General features: G+C 38.6%; 1 protein-coding gene across 1 annotated transcript in view; it reads right to left on the bottom strand.

Moving 5' to 3' along the window:
- The window catches only part of PRKG2 (protein kinase cGMP-dependent 2), a 103,288-nt gene that overhangs the window by 15,125 nt on the left and 75,201 nt on the right, over positions 1–12,962 (bottom strand). Inside the window, exon 15 of the mRNA XM_042982718.1 lies at positions 3,224–3,387. Within this exon, the coding sequence (XP_042838652.1) occupies positions 3,224–3,387 (164 nt within the window). The remainder of the gene's footprint in view (positions 1–3,223; positions 3,388–12,962) is intronic.

Genomic DNA, 12,962 nt, shown 5'->3' with positions numbered 1-12,962 from the left:
CTGAAGCGGCCTGATGCTGAGAGGGCTGGAGGATAAGGGTCCAGCAATGAAGACTGAGGTAGAGCCACCAGTGTGAGAAAAGAAATAGAGAAAGGGAGGTCCCAGAAGCCACGTGAAGAGAATATTTCAAGGAAAGTGTTCCTGAGGTGAGTAAGAAAGCATTGAGAATTGGCCATTGAATTTGGATAACAGAAAAAGCAAAGACGACTTTCATGAACTAGCCTGCCAATATCTTGGCCATGCTTGAGAAATTTTGCTGCTGAGAGTTCCCACTCTTAGTAATAAACCTGAAGTTAGGTTGGTGCACAAAGTGTGCAACAGAAGTCTGTGTTTTGCTTATAAAGAAAATGAGGGATGAAACAAAAGGTATCGCTGTGTTTTCAATACTTATGTATTTACAGCTATGTTGTGTCTGTTGTGTTTTGGTTTGTTTCAGTTCTTTTCTCATTTTCATTTACCTTCTGACTCTAGGGTTCGGGTCATTTAAAATGAACATTTCTCTTGCCCTACCCTGAAAACCTTTACAAAAATAATTTCTCAACTTCTCTTTGACAGCTCAAAGCCACTTTAGCAAATCCACGTTATTGAGGTTCCCCTCTTCCTTATTCGCTCCCTTGATTTCCCTACTCCTTGCAGCCGTTTATTCCAGCTGATAAAGACTGAGATGTATATTCTCTAGTTACCTACAAGAACCACGTGTGTCTCTTAGAAATGCAGTTGGTACATTTCCCAGGGATGAGGAACAAATTCTTGAGACAGAATTCCTTGTGTCCCAAGACTTTAAGAAACTTTCTCTCTGAATGACAGTCTGGACAATTTTCTCTTCTTTTCTTCAAAATCTTAAGCAATGAAAATTGGAAAATGAATACAGATAATATAATCTTCTGTATCTGTGTGCTTAATGTATGTGGACACTGAGGTGACTATAGCCCACAGGTAATCTAACATTGGAATCTGTAGTGTAAAAGTTCAAGATTTTATGAAACTTGTTCTTTAATGTTTATTTTTGAGAGAGAGACAGAGAGAGAGAGAGAGAGGGAGAGAAAGAGTGTGAGCGGGGGAGGGGCAGAGAGAGAAGGAGATACAGAACCCAAAGCAGGGTCCAGGCTCTGAGCTGTCAGTACAGAGCCTGATTCAGGGCTCAAATCCACAAACTGTGAGACCATGACCTCAGCTGAAGTCGGATGCTCAACCAACTGAGCCACCCAGGTGCCCCTATGAAACTCTTCTTAAAAAAATTTTTTTTGGGGGCGCCTGGGTAGCTTGGTCGGTTAAGCATCCGACTTCGGCTCAGGTCATGATCTCACAGTCCGTGAGTTCAAGCCCCGCATCGGGCTCTGTGCTGACCGCTCAGAACCTGGAGCCTGCTTCGGATTCTGTGTCTCCCTATCTCTCTGCCCATCCCCTGTTCATGCTCTGTCTCTCTCTGTCTCAAAAATAAATAAACGTTAAAAAAAATTAAAAAAAAATTTTTTTGGGGGGGACGCCTGGGTGGCTCAGTCGGTTAAGTGTCTGACTTCAGCTCAGGTCATGATCTTGCGGTCCGTGAGTTCGAGTTCTCTCTCTGACCCTCCCCCATTCATGCTCTGTCTCTCTCTGTCTCAAAAATAAATAAACGTAACGTTTATTTATTTTTGAGAGAGAGTGTGAGCCGAGAAGGGGCAGACAGAGAGGGAGACACAGAATCTAAAACAGGCTCCAGGCTCTGAGCTGTCAGCACAGAGCCCGACGTGGGGCTTGAACCCACAACCCATGAGGTCATGACCTGAGCCGAAGTCTGGCACTCAACTGACTGAGCCACCCAGACGCCCCATATGAAACTCGTTAAGTATGTGTAGAGACGTGAATCCCCGTCAACAGACTCATTCCAGTATTTCCTATGTCACTCCATATGCAAATCCTCCCTGAATATAAGACTGACAACATTTGTTTATAAAAGTTTATAGGGATGATCGAAACAGTTTGAAAAAGAGGCAGAAAACTGAACTGAATCCTGTGTGTATGTCCATGCATTACATTAAAAACACATATGGAGGCACTTGGGTGGCTCAGTCCATTAAATGTCCAACTTCGGCTCAGGTCAGGATCTCACCATTCAGTTCATGAGTTCCAGCCCTGCATCAGACTGGTTGCTGTCAGCACAGAGCCCACTTCAGATCCTCTATCCCCTCCCCCTCTCTCTCTGCCCCTCCCCCGACCCCATGCACATGCTCTCCTCTCTCTCAAAAACAAATAGACATTAAAAAAATAGAAACACATGTATAAGGCATGGGCATGTAATGGAAAGTATGTCACATTTAGGGTTAGAAGATCTGGGATCAAATCCCTGATATTAAGCAGGCAGCCATCTGTCCTGGCTTTCTAGTCCATAAAATTTAAATCATAAAATAATCATAATAAAATTTTAAATTATAAAATAATAAAAATTCTTTCTTTAACTTCCACATAGATTTATGAAAGCAAAACTAGATAACACACATGTAAGTGCTTTGTAAACTTGCAAAGTGTTTCACAACGTGAAGTAATGTTACATAAAGCCTATATATGTGTGTGTGCACGTGTGGGTATAAATGCATGTGCACGTATATGTACGTGTGCATGTGTGTTGAATATTTGGGATCTTGGATTCATTAACATAGCCCTTTAATCCCTCCAGGAACGATAATTCAATTTTCACTGCTAAACTTCCTGCTGTGTCTGGTGTCTGTTCATTAGCACCTCTAGAAAGCAGATGACAAGGAGATTAAAATTTAAATCCAGTAATTTTCCTTTCTCTTAGCTTTTCTCGTTAATGATTTATTGGGAAGATGGAAAAGCATGGCTAAAGGCAGTTTCATTCTTTAACAGATTTAATTGAAATATGATTACTATTTTCTCAACTACAAAAAATACATACAAGAGGAAATAATAACAGCCCACAACTGAAATTCCTTTTCTTATTCTTAAAACAGGATTACCAAAATCTTCACACCCTTAGTATGTTATCCATGAAAAGAGGCCTTGCCATTTTAGGTAGACCATAGAAATTCTGTATTCCTTTCCCGTACCTTCCTGAATGTGTTCTCCACGTTACAAACCAGCAAGCATGCTACATGTAAAACATACATACGGGGAGAGTCATCACATCGAATCAAAAACATTTATAAAATGTTAAACTCTTAAATTATATATTTTTATCATTAGTAAACTATTTTGGCACCTCTGTGCACTTGAATGTACTTACTTGCCAGTGAGGAGCTCATACACTAGAATTCCCAGGGACCAAAAATCCACACTGAAGTCATGTCCTTTGTTGAGAATGACTTCAGGAGCTACATACTCTGGAGTTCCACAGAATGTCCACGTTTTCTGTCCAGATCCTATTTTCTTAGCAAATCCAAAGTCAACCTGGGAAAGAATGTCAAAGACATTTTCAGAGACCATAAAACTCATGTGCTTTAAGTCTCCCTCTGACTTTTCCTATCTTCTGTCTATACCTCCATCCTCCCCTTCACACACCCCCCCCACACACACACACACCGCACTGACACTCTCATGTATTCTTTTGTAGCTCCAGGTATGAATCTAGTTACACTGGAGAAAGTTCCATGCACACACCCTCTATGCCCAAGACCCCTAGAGGATAAGAGGAATGGCTAGCAAGAGTAGACGGTTACAACAAATGTAAAGCTCAGAGCAAGCAGACAAATAATTTTCCAATCAGTGGTGGTATATTCATCAGGAAGAGGAAAGAAAGGGGAAGAGATCGGCCCTGGTGCACTTCAAGCTCCATCATAAAAAGAAAAATACTAGCAGAATTTAGAGTTTGGGAAAGGGAACATTATTGAAAAAAAGAAAGGGGGTCTTAAAATTCTGATCGATCTTTAAAAACCATTATGAACAATGTCCACACCCTTTACATTTTGGCATTCCAAAGAAAAAGCTGGGATCATCTCATCTCAACTTTGGCCGGACTGTGTACACTTTCAGTCCTTCTCAGGGAGGTCAGCGGTGAATAGCACCTGCACGAAATTATTTGTTCTGGAAAGACACAGTCAGCGCCCACTATTGGCCAGGCTCTGTGCTAGGCTTACAGATACAGAGCTGACTAGGAGAAACTCAGAGTATTGGGAATACTTATACATATGTGATTAATATTATTTTATGTGATACATGACACAGTAGACAATTGTACAGAGGGACAGAAACACAGGCTTCTGGAACATAAGGGAGAAGACCACTAGGGAAGATGTCATTAGGAGGTAATATCTGAGCCTGGCCCTGACTAAGGATCAGGAACTCTCCTAGGGTAATGAATTAGTGCTACCCTCATCCATCCTTTCAGAATAGGGCCCTCCACTTCTCTGAGACTCTATTCAACGAACTAACTCTGTGCACAGAATAGAGACAGGAAAGAAGGCCGGAGCAACAGAAGGCTCTCTCACTGAATGGAGGCAGTGTATATGACTGACATCCTGCCCTGCAAAACAAACAGTTGGTTTCTGTCCACAGGGGCTATTTAGCATGTACTTTTCATCTCTAATACATACAGATATTATTTTAATAAAACCACCCTCCACCTCTCTGAAGTAAACAGAGACACAAATTATACCTGGGCCTCAACATGCACATGTTAATAGTTTCATTATGCATGGACTATCCCAATAATATGGCAATAATATCGGCCAAAAGAAAATAAGGCTAATATATCAAAAGAGGCCCTCACCTAAAAGAGTATGTCAGTGAACTAGAAAATCCAGCCCTCGTTTATTTATTTGACTATTAATACTTAAAGTCTTTGTTTTACCCTAAATCTCTTAGAAATTTAGCTTTTTACTAATGCTTTTTAGTACTTATCATACAACAGCAAGGATTTCCTTATTAGAAAAAGGGAATTTAAACAGCCTAATTTGAAGCTGGCTTTTACTGTTTTATCTATACAAAATGACTCATAAAGATGATATCTAAGGGATGACTGAGTATATTATGAAATTAAAATCTGTAACCAGCTGAGATTAGCTTATCTACTTATTCCTCAGAGAAAGAACTGATATGAAAATCCTAGCTAATTTTATAAAGACTGAAATTTAAGAGACAAGAAAGCAATGCTTATAATTGCATTTGTGTGCATGCACATATGGAAATATTACATTTTGTTGTTTCGTAATAGCCTTTCAACTCATTTTTTGTTTCATTGTATTTAAGTTTTCCATTTCAAAATGACTGGAAGGTCATTAGATGTTTAGGAGAGTTTTCCAGCCCTGAAAGAGGGGAATTTTAATTCGAATAGTTGGGTTTGCTTTTGTAATATTTGAATATTGGCCCACAGAGATGGCAATAATTATATTAAGATTTTAAGATTTATGAAAACTTACCACTTCTCTCCTTTGATCTCATCAACTTTATTTTAATCCATTTGGTCAGAGGAAATCCACACTCAGACCCATCCAAAGTCACGTGCCTAATAAAGAAGGCCCCAGATCTTCTGACATCAAGTTCTGTGTATTCTCTATAGACATTCATACCACCTCTGTCTTGTACCACTCTGGATTCCACCATGAAGCCTCAGTCTTCTTTTAACACTATCTCTTCTGGGCAACAGAAATGTAAGCTTCTTCCTTCATTCAGTCAATGAATATCTACTGAATACCAGTATGTACCAAACACCAGGATACAAAGCCCCATTTCTCCCAGAGATTACATTCAAGAGAAAGAAGAGAATATGCATAAAAATAGAAGATCACATAGAATAATGCCAGATAGTGACATATCCTGTGAAGAAACATCTGGCAGAATTAGGTATGGAGATCAATAGGAATTTTACTTTAAATAGGATGACTACAAAAAGGCTCTTTGAAGATGTAGCATTTGAGCAGATTTCAGCAGAAATCTGTGTGAAATAAGAAAAAGAGCTCTATAAAAATCTAAGCAAGACTAATTCTGACAGAGAAAGAGGAGTGTAAAGACCCCAGCATTTGAGAACATGCATAGTAAGTTCAAGGATCAGCAAGACGGCCAGTGTGGCTGGGTCACTGCATGAGGGGAAGAGAGACAGTGGATGAGGGCAGATTATGTGTTGGTCTGGCAAGCCCCAGAAAGAGCTTCAGATTTGTTTTTTGTCTAAGAGACTGCTGGAGGATAAAGAAGGGTGACGCATGTCCTAATGTCTTAAAACAATCATTCTAGAAGGCAAGAAAACAGACCCCCACTGTTTAAAAAAGAAATTCTAACAAAACTGGGCTTTCAAGAAGACTATCCAGAGAAGCTACACACAGGCTTTCTCTTGTCTCTATTAAATTTCTATTATTAAAAACAGCTTACATTATGCTGGGAATTCAAAAGCATTAAGTCTCCTAAGATTTTAATGAACTAGAAGGTTTTAAGATGCTTCTAAACCTGTAGCGGTGATTGCATCATTCAGAAGTAGAAAAATTAGCATTGTGGCTTGCTGGACCTGTGTCCAGTAAGTATTAGCTTCTTTCCCAGAAGTTTCTCTCCGGGTCAGTAAATTTGTCAGATATTGGTTCTCTTGGTCACATAAAAAGTGGATACAAAATGACCAGTCTAATTAAGCCAAATGATTCATGGGGACATAACATTCCAAAAAAATATTTATGTGGAATTTTTAGGTCACTTACTTTGCCCAAGTCTAGACAAGGGTAAAATGGAATCTGTTTATCCTGTCTGCAATAACCAAAGATGATTTCACATCCTTGCGATACTAACATCCATCCACTAAAACAGGCAACAGTGGATGGCTTCCACTGTATGGAACAGAGAGTGAGGGAGGCTAGGGTATGGAATGGATGAGTCTTTCATGGCAACAGCCCATTTTTATGGGGGTGTTGTGACTCACCTGAAATACTTAGAGCATTTACTAGTAAGTGGGCAAGGTCAAGAGGAGCTCTGCGTGCACGAGCACAAACTGAAAAAAAATCTTTTGAGGCTCATCTTATATGCCACCACCTCTTTGAAGCTTTTCTTGCATTTACAGAACTAATTCTCTTCTCCTATGAAGTTCTTTAACATTGTTTATACTCCACAGTTACATCCCTCATGCAGCATCATCTAGTTGTGTGTGAGTAAATCTAGCTCCTTGAAGAGAAGCATTATGTCCTATTCATTTTGTAGCCCCTACAGCATTTATAACACAGCATATGTTCAACACCTGTTTGCTGAAAAAAGCTGCATGGAGAGATAACTATTAACACTGGCTTCAGTAAGATATGTAAATGTATATGTATGATCTTTACAACAGCTTTGTGAGCCAAGGACTATCACCCCAATGTTAAAGATGAAAAAATTAAAGTATTGGAAGGTCATGGATACTTGAGGTGAGACTTGAACCAGGTTTCAAAGGGAGCCTTCCCATTTTACATAAATTGATGAGGAAGTAGACAACTTTTAAGGGCAAGGAAGCAGCATATTTTAAACACATTGGTGGGAAAAGCTGAGTTGTTACTTAATAAATCCAGCTGATAAAGGTCTGGGAAAAGGAATATAGCTGAACCTGATCATTCCTTTTATTTTTCAAGTTAGGAAAAACTCAATACATATAAAATAATGTGACATACATGCAAGTTATAAAGCATGGGCATAAAAGCACCCTTGTACCCACCACCAGGTTAACAAAGTAGAACCAATGCAGAAGCCCTGTGTGCTCCCCGCATGGTGTCCTCCTGCATGTTGCCAAGAGGCCACCACTATCCTGACTTTTGTGTTGGTCAGGTACTCGTATTCATTTCTAATTATACCGCATAGAATCCTTAAGTAAAATAAATTCTCGTTTTTAAAAATTTTAGAAAAACCCTACATTTATTTTGGACAAAATGCCCATTTTCACTTAAAATTATACTTGTGAATTCGATTGATGTTGGCGTGCGTTTATTTTCACTGCTGTATCATACACCACTGAATTAACATGCAATGGTTTTTGGGTCTGTTACGCTGCTGACAGGCATTTGTCTTAAACCTTATTGTGTGCTATCACAGAAATGCATCTGTTAGCATCATCTTCCATGTTACCTAGCAGATGTAGATGAAAAATGGGAGAAGTACCAGGCCAAAGATGCGGTGTCTTCAATTTTGCGACATATTGTCAAATTACTTTCATTAGGGACCCTACTGGATTAGCACTCCTTTCACCAGCAGCATGTGTAGCATTCCTGTTGCCCAGCATCCTTGCCATCCTTTAGCGATATCGACTTTCATTTTTGCCATTTTTAAGCATCGAATCACTGTGGTTTCAATTCGCATTCCCCCCCCGCATTAGTAATTAGTTTGAACTACAGCATTATAATTAGTTCTGATATCTGAGAGAGTTTCCTCCCACCCTGTTCTTATTTGTCTTCAGAAATGTCTTGGCTATTCTCGGCCCTTGGTTATTCTAGATATACTTTAGCATCAGTTTTCCAAACTTCAAGGAAAGGTTCTCTGGAATTCCACTGGAAGTGTATCTAATCTGTAGATCATTCCGGAGGCTATTCATATCTTTGTGATGTCGACTCTTGTTATTTTTAAACCTAGTACCTCTTTCTGACTTACAGTAATTAATGCTCTAGCTACCGTAACAAACATATCTAAGAAAGTATAAGAGCTTTCTCTTTTCACGATGAGTTTTCTTGAGCAGTAAGGGGACCTCCAAGCACTGGGACAGGGACACGGGCTCTTTCCATGTTATGGCTCTGCCAACTTCAAATCTCGGCATTTGTTGGCCGCAAGGCAGAAAGACTGCATCAAGATCGTGTGCAGGGATCACTATCAGCCTAGGTCCGATAATGGTACACAGCATGTCAGCTCACACTTCATTAGCTAGAACTGTGCCCCAGGGCCACACCTAGCCACAAGGAAGGATGGGGTGCCTTGTCTAGCTCTGTGCCCAGAAGAAAGAGAATGAGCCTATTAATTTACATATTTTAACATCTTTCTACGAATTCATCTAAGTTCCTCAACAAAGCTCTTACACGTTTTTGTTAGACTTAGTCCTAAACTTATATTTTTATTTCTATCATGTAAAATATATATGTTCACATGTTTTTTAAAAATGGTATTTGTATTTGTATTTATCAACTGTGGTTTTGATAATTAAAAACACACTTAGTTCTCATATTACTAATCTTGTATCAGCAATCATACTAAACTCTTCACTTAATTTTAATAATTTATTGTTACACTCTGGATTTCTATATAATCCTATCACATAGGAAGATAGGTTTTGTTGTTTATGTCTCAATCTTTCCATTTTTTTTATATCTTCCTGCATTGGGTTAGAACCTCCAGTAAAACACAGAAGCGCTTATTTCACTGACTTTTAAAAGCATACTTCTACTGTTTCATCATTATGCATGGTGTTTGCTCCAAATTTTTGTTACCTATCTTCCATTGGGTTAAGACAATTTATTTCTATTCCTAATGGCTAAGATTTTATCATAGGTGAATGTAGAAACATATCAAAAAATTCTCTGCATCTACGGAGGTGTTTATATCGTTGTTTTTCTTTGTTAATATATTAAAATGGTGATTTGGTTTAACAGAACTTTTTTTTAAATTTTTTAATGTTTACTTGTTTTTGAGGGGGGGGAGGGGCAGAGAGAGAGGGAGACACAGAATCCAAAGCACCAGGATCCAAGCTGGCAGCACAGAGCCTGAAGCGGGGCTCGCGCTCACAAACCGAGAGATCGTGACCTGAGCCAGAGTCCGATGCTTAACCGACTGAGCCACCCAGGCGCCCCTTTAATAGATTTTTTTAATGTTAAACTATGCTTGAGTTCCTGAGATATATCCAGTTTTGTTATGATGTCTTGTTATAATTTGTATTCAGTTTGCTAATATTTTACTTTTGATTTTTACACTAAATTTATGAGCTGGATGGCTAGATGGGACATTAATTTGCCTTCCCAAGGAGCTTCCTTTGGAGAACCAAGTTCTTACTAGCCTCACAGAACAAGATGGAAATTATCTCTTATCCTTTCTGAAAGAATTCACATATGACTAGAATTATAAGTCCTTGAAGTGAATCTTCTTGATGTGGTGTGCTATAGACTGAATGTCTAGGTCTCTACAAAATTCCTATGTAGAAGCTCTAAACCCCAATATAATGACATTTGGAGGTGGGGCCTTTGGGAGGTAAGTAGGCCACAAATTAGGCCAGTTATCATGAATGGGATTAGTGCCCTTATGAAAAGAGACACAAGAAAGATTCTCTCTCTCTCTGCCACGTGAGGACACAGTGAGAAGACAGCCATCTGCAAACCAGAAAGAGCTCTCACCAGAACCCAACTCTTCATATATATACAGCATTTACATAAATAAATACATATTTCATATGTAGTAGTAAAGTTGTCCAAATACTTTCTAAACCACATAAATCTCTGCTTTAACTGAAATTATGTTCATTCATAATGGTATTTGTCTGTATCTCTTCTGTTTTCTTTTGATCAATACTTCCAGTTGGTTAATTTTATTAGTCTTCTCAAAACATCAACCTTGGCTCTGTATCCCTTTTATTTCATATTTTATTAAGTCATATGCTTATTTTTTTCCTTCTTTTCTTTGGCTTTATTTTGTTTTTCCCGTTTCCATCTTCTTAAGCTGAATGCTGAACTCATTAATTTTTAGCCTTTCTTGTTTCCTAGTTGGAACATTTAAGACTATAAATATCACTCTATCATTTTAGTTACAACCCACATGCGTTGATATGTAGTATCTATTGTGCAACTCTGTTTTATAATATTCATTAAAGTGTCTTCTTCACTTATTTTGAAATATCCCTAAAATTCCAGTGAGATGATTTATGATTTTTGTTGTTGGTTTCTTCCTGTTTTTTGTTTGCTTTTAATTTCTACCTTAAATACATTGACATCAGTGAACAAAATTTTTATGCTCCTATTTTGGAATCTTTCATTCATTCCTATATGCTTAGCAATGTGCTAAGTCTGGCAGTAAGCACCAGAGCAAGTTTCTATCCTCATGGGGCTACTAGCATAGAGGGGAAGACAGGTCATAAAGAAGCAGGCAACAGTATCAATATGTAATACGCTCTACATTGTATTTTCCTATATAATACTCACTATAAGATTAAGTTGCTCTATTACCACATGAGAAGCATTACTCACATGAGTTAATAGCACGACCATACACAACATTTATTGATGAGTGATGAGTTAATAGCACGACCATAGAGAATGTTTATTGATTTTCTGGATTACTACCAAGTTTTCTCCTGAGCAAACCCAAGAAGGTTAACTACTACACTAATTCTGCCTGGACTGAGAACAGGTGGGCTTTTCTTTAAGTACTGTCCTGCATCTTAACATTGTCCTTGATTCATTCACGATAACCAGAAGTAAGACCCTTAACCATTATTGCCTTCATCAGCTTTCTTTGGCCTTGAAAGTAGAGAAAGATACAGGAAATTACTGGATGGACGGGTCAGAGATGGTGATGTGAGATTCTTCATGTTCTTTTAGTAATATCTGCTAATCCTTAATCTCCTTTCAGTGTATTTACTGAGAGACAGCTTGGCCCAGGTAGGATTCATTTGGGAACAAATCTGGCTGGCAATCTCAGGCAGAAGCCAATCTCTTCCTCTTGGGGAAGAAGAGTAGAATGAAGTCTTCATGCCTCACATCCTACAAATTCATCCTCTGTAATTATCATAGAAAGGCACATCCCTACATCCTCTACAGAGACACTTCCAAAACCCAGACCTTTCTCTTACGTAGGTCCTTATTTTCCAGGCTTTAATTGGTTGTGCTTTTCTGGAAAAAATAAAAGGCCATTCCTTTATTGCTGTCCTTAGATACCTGATTCCTCACAGATATTGCCAAGAAACACCATTTAATCAAAATTTGTAGAATGAGGTCAAGGTCAGCCTTACAAGAAGTATTTGATATCCAAGGCTAGACCGCCTAGTGTCCATTACCCAGATGTGCATTCTTGCTGTGCTGTCACCAGGCACACCCCCCTCCCCCCCCACCCCTGCCACACACACACCTCTATTGCAGTCCCCTCAGGAACCCTCAGTGGGACAGCTCAGCTGGGCTGCCAGCCGACAATCTAATTCCTATTTTTCAAATTTGCTGTAACTTGCTAATGGCCTAGTGTATGCTCAAATTTCATTAATTCGTATTCTTCAACTCTTGGGAACAATATTCTATAAGGCCAGTAGATCAAGTTTATTAATTGTGCTGTGCACCTCTTCTAAAGCTTTAATGACTTTTGGTCTGAATGTTCCATCAATTTCTGAGAGGTATATTAAAATTTCCTATAGTTGTTCAATTCTCCTTATTATGTCTTTCAAATTCTGCTTATTTTTGAAGCATTTTAGTGGGCAAATAAAAAATCGGGACTTTCATGTTATCTTTCATATCATCAAAGGGTAAAGATTTTATCTCTAGGATCACTTCTTTCCTAACAATGAAATCTGCATTTACATTTGTTGACTATTTTCCAGACATCATTTTTTTTATCCTTCTAACTTCCAGCCTTCTGTATCCTCATGCTTCACGTCTGTCTCTTATAAACCTGATGGAACTGATTTTTATTTTTAAACCTATTTGATGATCTTTATTTTTTTTTTATCTGGAAAGCAGGCTACACATATTAGATTTCTTTCTACTCTCAGTTTTTGTACTTTCTTTTGGATTGGTTCCTGGGTTTCCTGTTTCTCTCTTGCTGTCTTCTTGTAAAATGACTGACATTGTCTCCTACTTTAATTCCAATTATACCTACACTCGGTTTTCATGCTGCTGTTGTTCAGTTATTTGGCATTTTCTCATTTTCAAGAGTATATAGCAGAATGAGAATTATTACTTTCCACCATAATTTTAAAAGACTTAACATGTTTACCATCTTTCTAAGGTGACATCTCAGACCCTTCATCAGGGATCACTTTTCATCTCCCTTAAAGCACATCCTTTGTATGAAGGTGGTAAACACCCTTCATCTTTGACTACAAATGCCATTAATTGACCCTTTTGAAA

This window comes from Panthera tigris, chromosome B1 (genome assembly GCF_018350195.1).
Source record: "Panthera tigris isolate Pti1 chromosome B1, P.tigris_Pti1_mat1.1, whole genome shotgun sequence".
Lineage (NCBI taxonomy): Eukaryota > Metazoa > Chordata > Mammalia > Carnivora > Felidae > Panthera > Panthera tigris.
This window is presented reverse-complemented; position numbering and strand designations above follow the sequence as displayed.